Source organism: Sceloporus occidentalis, unplaced genomic scaffold (assembly GCF_023333645.1).
Source record: "Sceloporus occidentalis isolate IW3139 unplaced genomic scaffold, rSceOcc1.0.p SCAF_31, whole genome shotgun sequence".
Lineage (NCBI taxonomy): Eukaryota > Metazoa > Chordata > Lepidosauria > Squamata > Phrynosomatidae > Sceloporus > Sceloporus occidentalis.
Window position 1 is genome coordinate 11633800 of NW_028317011.1, and position 7712 is coordinate 11641511.

A 7712-nucleotide genomic window follows, 5' to 3' on the forward strand; every position below is an offset into this window, starting at 1 on the left:
AATACATCCCAATAAATAAGAAGTACCATTTCGTATCTTCATATAAGATATTGGATTGATAGGTTGCACACTAGGCTTTCACCAATGAAAAAGATCAATGTGTTAAAAGGCGCTAACCATATTATCATACATGTCACAAGGGTTGCTTTGCAAGTATAAATAATGATCTCCCATTACTGTATATAGTGAACATTTTTTTAACATATTTTATGTTGTAAATGTATTCAACAGACTGAGAAGCCATAATTAATGTTGCAAAACCTTGACCATAACCAGTGGAATATGAAATCTCCAGACTTAAGGGATTCATGTCTTAATTCATGTCTTTTTGGGTACAGCTCAAGGTTCTAAATTTTTCTTGTGTCACCCATAAACATTCTGTACAGTGGGGGGTAGCAGGAGAACTGTTTTATAAATTGATGCTCCATGTTGGCCATGTTTTCAGTGACAAATACAGGGTTGTAATGTAGTCATTATACAAAAGCTCTATGCAACGGAACAGAGGTGAGACCTGTACCATTTCTGTTATTTTGTTTATTTCAGATCTGCTGTTACTAAAATGTATAATGTAAGAGTTCCTTAACAGCTGCTAAAAGCTAATGGACCAGATCCATGCCTGCTAGCTCAGACACCAAGATACAGGAAAGGGCCAGATGTTTGTTTTGACCAAGATATTGCGGTAAGTTTTGGGACCAAGGGACATATTAGAACATCTTTCCTACAGCCGTATAGTGACTAGAGATATACAAAGTTTCACCAAGTAATGGTTCAGTTGTATTATTTATTGTAATTGGGTCTGTCTAAAAGCTGAAAATGGTCTAAATTATTTGTATTATTCTTGTAACAGTTCCATAATTGTTTTAGCAAATTATTTCAATCTTTCTACTTGGATGTAGAAATGTAGAATGTTCTAAATGTTCCAGATTTACAAGAAAAAAAACATTATGAATGTCCAAAGATATTTCACACATTTCATCTTCCAGATGCATGTTATGTATAACTTTCAGTTAATCATATAGTTTGATTGTATTACATTATTAACATATATTAAATACAATTTAACTGCTTCTCTGGCAAATATACTTTCACACATTATTATACAAATGTGAAGCATTCCTTACTTAGCTAGGTTAGAACAACTGTTAAAAGAACGGGTGGTCCACTTTCTGAAAATTATTTTCAGTTAAGTTATTGATACATCTTAATTGTATGCAAGTGTCCACTTATGACCTAAATAAAGTAGAAGAGGAGTATGTTTTACTTATAGACACACATATCTCTGTTTGAAGTACAATGAAATACGCTGAGGATGCCCAACACTGTCTCAATTACAAAACGTTTACTCGAAGATTTGTAGAGATTTATAATTCTGGCTCCTAAAACACTGATTTGAGTTTGTGGCCCTCAGGTACAGAATGGCCACCCTCTAAGATATTCTTGTATCAGAGAGACTATAATATATCAGATTTTCCTATAATATAAAAAATGTGCAATTTTGTCTAGTAATTAAACCACTCCTTAAAAGCCTATTGTTTTAAGGAAAGCCATGATGTAAATATTAACATATTTCTGGAGAATGCTAAGCAATACTAAGTTGCAAAATGATGTAGTTAGCATATGTATTATTCCTAACATTTATATAGATTTGTGTGAAAGTACAATTTGCTTTTCTTTAGCTTTTTTGTGTGAATCGGTGGTAAAATCTTTGTTCTTGTGCTAGTGGATTACTTTGGTTTTGTTTCATTATCGTCTTCTTGGTCGGTGCTTGTATGCTCACTTCTAACTGCTTGCCAACTGCATGAAATCTCATTTTGTGTGCCTTTACTTTGTGTTTCCTTTCTCTACTCGCTACTTTGCCTGTTATTAATAGGATGAGCCTTTATGCACAGTGAGTCGTGCCGAAACCATGATGTCTGCTCCTATCGTCATTTTACTGCAAGTATTCATATGGTGTTTAGGGTCAGTTCTTCTCTTTTTTTCCCTCTTCATTTTCTACTTAAGTACCTTATTATATCAGTCTTATGCAGTTTTCTCTTTGTTAATGAAGCTGTGCTTTCTTCTTTTACATCAAATTTTTAAGCACTATTACAAGCGAGAGAGGGTAAAAATTGACAATAAAATTAAAAACAAATCTATCCAAAACTGACTATTTTATTAACAAACATTAAGACATATTAGTATAGAAGGAGAAGAGGGTCCTGCTCTTGTGAGCTTACAGTCTTTCATGAGCATACCCCTTAATGACAAAGCCCGTACATGTACGGGCTCAAAATGCATTGTTTTCAATGGGTTTAGGGCCCGCCCATTGTCCTTAAGGGGTTAAAGTAATTCATTCAACAGAACTATAGATATGGCTTTTATAATTATAGCTACCTACCAGCATGGGTGTCCACAGGATTTGTTTCGGGGGGGGTTCAGCCAATTAAATGGATGACTGAGATTCATGAGATGTGCATTCCGCAGCAGCTGCACAACCAATCCATAATGATATAAAAACTAACCTTTGGCACTCCATTTGAGTTTTCATTTTCCCAATGAAGCTTATCATACCAAACTGGCTGAGAGTCATGGGGAATGTAGAACAGCTGGTGCATTAACTAACCCTAGCTGCAATACATGTTTGAAATAAACTACCTTGTGTCTGCAGCAAATAATCCCCTAGGCAGGGATTCTGTGCATGTGAAGGAGCAGCTGCCAGAGTGAAGGGGAGGAGACCAGCTAGAGGGAGAGGAAGAAAGCAGGTTAAACCATTTTGACAGCAGAGGGTGTATAGTATTAAATAAAAGCTTTTTTGCTGTATCTTCTCTAACTGGTATCACTATTTTTAAATACCTGTTCTACCATCCAGTGGCCACTCTAGGAACAATATATAGGGGGGGCACTAATAAGTTCCACCACTAAATCATGCCACTGACAAGGGTCAACAACATTTTTGAAAGCTTGTCTTTTAAGTGTTATGGTAATCCCATAAAAAGGTATACTTGCATACTGCAATACTCTGGTATTTTGGCAATATATATATATATATATATATATATATATATATATATATATATATTGCCAAAATACCAGAGTATTGCAGTATGCAAGTATACCTTTTTATGGGATTACCATAACACTTAAAAGACAAGCTTTCAAAAATGTTCTCCTCCTCCTCAGGTATTGCTTCAGACCTGAGAAAAAGAGGAAAACTCTTGAAAGCTTTTCTTTATAGTTTACAAATAAGGGCAGAGGCAGAGTGACAGGCTCTTGCAATGCCTGTTTGTTGTGAGCAGACCCATAGCAAGATCTTTTTTGCGCCTGAGGCAAGAATTGAATATTCCCCCCCCAGCTTTGTTACAGAGGTTATTTTGATGACACTGCCTTTACACACACCTGCCCATAAACACACATATACACATACACTACCCTTACACATGACTGCCCATACACACTGCCTTTTACAAACACATATATGCATACACTGGCCTTACACACACCTCTCCACACACACTGCCTTTACACACACCTGTCTATAAAACCACATATACACATGCACACTGCCTTTACACACATGCCCATAAACCCACATATACACATACACTGCCCTTACACATGACTGCCCATACACACTGCCTTTACAAATACCTGCCTATAAACCAACACACATACACTGCCGTTACACACAACTGCCCATACACACTGCCTTTACACACACTAATATACACATACACTGGAAAACCAGGAAACCAGGTCTTGTATGTAACAAATCAGAAATCTGATTATGACTTTTGCTCTAGTGAATTGATTACTAGATACTGATTTCTGCAAGTTAAAAAAGCTACATATATGTGGAGTGCGTAATAAAAGTTAGCCATACATTCTGATCAGTCAACATTAATATTTTGTAAAAAAAGTACGTTTTTCTTTTTTAAATTAAGGTGGCATTATAATTTGCCCCTTTTCTGGCCATAAAGAACTTAAACTTTATTTGGTCCTACCCTGGCTTTGTCTTATGTTTAGGATAGCCTTATAATTATGAATGTTTAAATGCCACTGTGTTCTACTGCTCCTGTGGGGATGCTGTTCCATGTATTAAACATTCTTTCAATAAACTGTAACTTCCTTTTTAGGAATGTCTGCCTGTTGCAGACCTATGCATTATCAAGGAAAAGACATACCTTACACCTTTCAGACATTTTATATTTTTTAATATCGATAATACCATTATTAAAAAGAATAAGTAGTAATCCTTTTAATACTCCGCTAGTAACTGGACTTTCCTCTGAATACCCACTATAACATTCTGTTTACTGGAGTTCAATCATTGACTTATCCATTTGTTGCATTCAAACAGTTTAATTTACTTATTTTAATTTATTTAAGTCCTCTGTAAGGCACAGTGTCAAATGTCATACTGAAACCCAGAGAGGTGATATCTATTGCTCCTCCTTGGTGTACTATTTTAGTAACCTAGTAGAAAAGAAAAGTTTGAAAAGATCTTAATATTTAATGATATTTAGCATCAACATGGTTTCCCTTAATTTTCCTGCTAATGATGTAAGACAATATTTGTATGACCAACAGTTAACTGTAAAAACTGTAGAATTTTACAATTTACATTATTCTAGCACTCCTTTAGAGGATCGAAAAGACTATTAAAAGATGTTGCATTGTTTTTTTCCCCCTATTTTAAAATGTTCCCAATAATGTTCAACAGGGATGAGATGCAGTAGTTGTGGAGGAAGCCATGCAAATTAGCACTCGTTGCTCTTCCTTGGACTTCAGATACACCTTACACAGTTTTGATGCATGTTTAGGATAATAATACTAATGGAAAATGAATTCTCTTGAACATAACTTTAAGCCAGAGAGGACCGCATGACTCTGCAGAATCTTAGACTTGTTCAAATGGACCAAAACTAATTTGGAATGTTTTTTGTCCATTCGTTTTTGGACAACAAATTTCCTGCCCTTTCGGTTCAAAATTTGGAAGGTTTTTACATTCGGAAACTAAATTTGTTGTCACTCACCCTCATTCGCTATCTCATGCTCTTCCACACTTTCATTCACATTTTGGTATGTGAAGAGGATATTCATGTAAATGGAAATTTCAGATAAAGATTTAAAAAAGGGATACATTATTTCAATCAGTGCTACATAATGTATTGCTGAATAAAAATATATGAACTTATTACAATATTTTACTGCCTTTTAATAAATAATCATATGAAATCATCTGGTGATGCTGACTCTGGGACCATATTATGTATTAAACATCAGAGACACAAAAATGAAGTAACTAGGGTACATCAGGTTTAGTAACAGTTTACATAGAAATACAGTTGATACCAGAAGGCAGCAAATTTGGCAGATGCAGCTGAGTAAATAGTATATATCCAAACAAGGAATACCACCCCACCTGGAAAAGAGAATTTTGAAAAGGAGATTAAAAACTCCTAGAACTCTCTTTGTGGTGTAACTATATTTAGAGTGTATAGTGTATTTTGCAAAGTCAAGTCTCAAGTAGATCTACCAGAACATGAAAATGTGAATTTAGGGTTTATGCTAAATAAAGTCCTTGCTTTGAAGGTAAGCTAAGCAATAATGAAACTTCTTACGTTTTAATAAAGGATTAACACATTTGCTTCCTGTTTTAAAAAAAAAAAAAATAATTAGCTGTTCCTTTCAAAAAATGTCTGCTTGTGTTCCCCTCAAAGCACGCATGCTTTTAAGAAGTGAGATTGTGTTAGCTGCCTGCAATCAAAAAATAATGCCCAAATTTGAGAAAACATACTAAAATAGAGGTTTATTGTATTGTTTAGCCTGTCCTTCGTGGTCCAAATGTTTCCAAGAAGGATTTACACAATGAGGAGAAAACACCTAATTCTTACAATGTACAGCCCCTAAACAACCTTTTCTGTGGCTGTAAAAGACAAAAATTGTTGTGGCATTGTGGTTAGACCCACGCCAAAACACCATTTGCAGTAAGAGAAAAGCAGCCCCTAATGGCTTTAACAATCTTTGGAGTCTGTATGAAAAAAATAGAATAACTAGTGCTAGTCAAATACCTGATATAACTATCCTCAATTTTTAATTAATTAAGGTTGATTTGTAGTTATAAAACATTTATGCCCCTTACATCTTTTGTAGTCAGATGCATTTAATTAAAAACCCTTCATATCTGAAATTTTGAGTAAATGTGCTACTTGCGTGAAACAATTTGATGGTTACTGCATTTTAAATACTGGGATATCCCTCCAGGACATTTGTTGTTTGGAATAAGTACATGTAATGGTGTGTGGGGCAGAGTCAACAAACTAATAAAGGTTTCTTTCTGTGTTTCAAAATATAACAATTGTAATAAGGGATTAAGAAATAATTTGTGACCCTATTTGCTCAAGCGGTAGAAAAGAACCATTCTAAAATTATTTTTTGCATAAAATATTTTTTATGAATCAAGTGAACATTTTTATTTATTATTAATATTATTGTTATTTATTTCTATTTTTCTTTACCTGCAGGAAGATGACAGTGATTGTGGTGGGGTTTCTGGACTGACTCCTTCACTGTGGTCCATGATAGGCATTCAGTTTGTCCTGCTTTGGCTTTTATCTGGTAGCAAGCACTGTCCATTATGACCCTGAAAACAAAAACCCACATTTGTAATGTCAACGACCTGCCAAAAGAGAAACCCTGGAAATACCTTAAATAAGGGTCACTTTCTTCAGATGATAGAAGAATGGATGTGTCTAAACTGTAACAAAACAGTGTGAGAAACTCATGATCGCACCCACAAACGCTGCATGTTGGAGTGTGAACCCTCAATGGCAACTTGTGTGAATGCTGCATCATCGATGCCATCAAAACCGAAATCTACAGTAAATGTGCTTTATTGAACAATCTATGATGATCTCTTTGTTGCATCGTCAATGACTTTATGTAAAAGGGCTCCCTTTCTGTACAACATAATTTCTGTAATTTTAAGGTTTGTTGCACTGCTAGCCCTTTATGAGTCCTGTTGCGTAAATCAAATATTTTATTATTGTGTACTGTGTTTTAAACACTACTACGGCTTTTTAATATATTATTGTATGTGAAGAAAGAGAAAATCAATCCTGTTTCAGTCAAGTAAAATTATTGGGTAGTCTACAACGTTCACAAAAACTGAAATGCCTTATATATTGAATGCTTGTTTTGTCAACTGAGTGCAGAACCCGACTAAGACTAATGGGTGTTCCGTGTTCTAGGTAAACTTCTTAAATGATACAACGGGTGCTTCAGAGTAAGAACTTGGGGATCCAATACTTTCTGAATGCAGTGCAACACTTTTGTAAATGCTTGTCATCAAATTAAAATTAGAGACACCTCCTCTTTCTTTGCTTAGGGAACTTGTATTACCAATGATATCTAGCATGACGCTGCTATTTAATTTATGTTGGAATTTAATTTGTTCTTTCTTTTCATGGTCTTGTTACAGAGTGGCTGTTTTGTTCTGTGATAAGTTGCAGTGTGATACAGTAAAGCGTGCTTTGATATGACACATGATATTTTACTGTGCAATGAAAATGATTTACCTGAATGTACTTTGAGGGTATCATTCAACGATTAGCGATAAACAGACATTTTTCTTTCTAATGTGAGACTATAATAATGAAAGATGAGTTCTACACAACTTTTATCTTTAAATATAATGGAGTATAACATTAACCCCTTAATGACAAAGCCCGTAC

At 34.8% G+C, this 7712-nt stretch overlaps 1 protein-coding gene across 6 annotated transcripts in view; it reads left to right on the forward strand.

The window, feature by feature from the left end:
- LOC149298836 (voltage-dependent calcium channel subunit alpha-2/delta-1-like) overlaps positions 1 to 6620 on the forward strand; it is a 248142-nt gene extending 241522 nt beyond the window's left edge. For all 6 annotated transcript variants that reach the window (XM_089487142.1, XM_089487145.1, XM_089487147.1 and 3 more), the window contains 2 exons: positions 597 to 679; positions 6504 to 6620. In XM_089487142.1, the coding sequence (XP_089343268.1) occupies positions 597 to 679; positions 6504 to 6620 (200 nt within the window). The remainder of the gene's footprint in view (positions 1 to 596; positions 680 to 6503) is intronic.
- The last annotated feature ends 1092 nt before the right edge of the window (positions 6621 to 7712 follow it).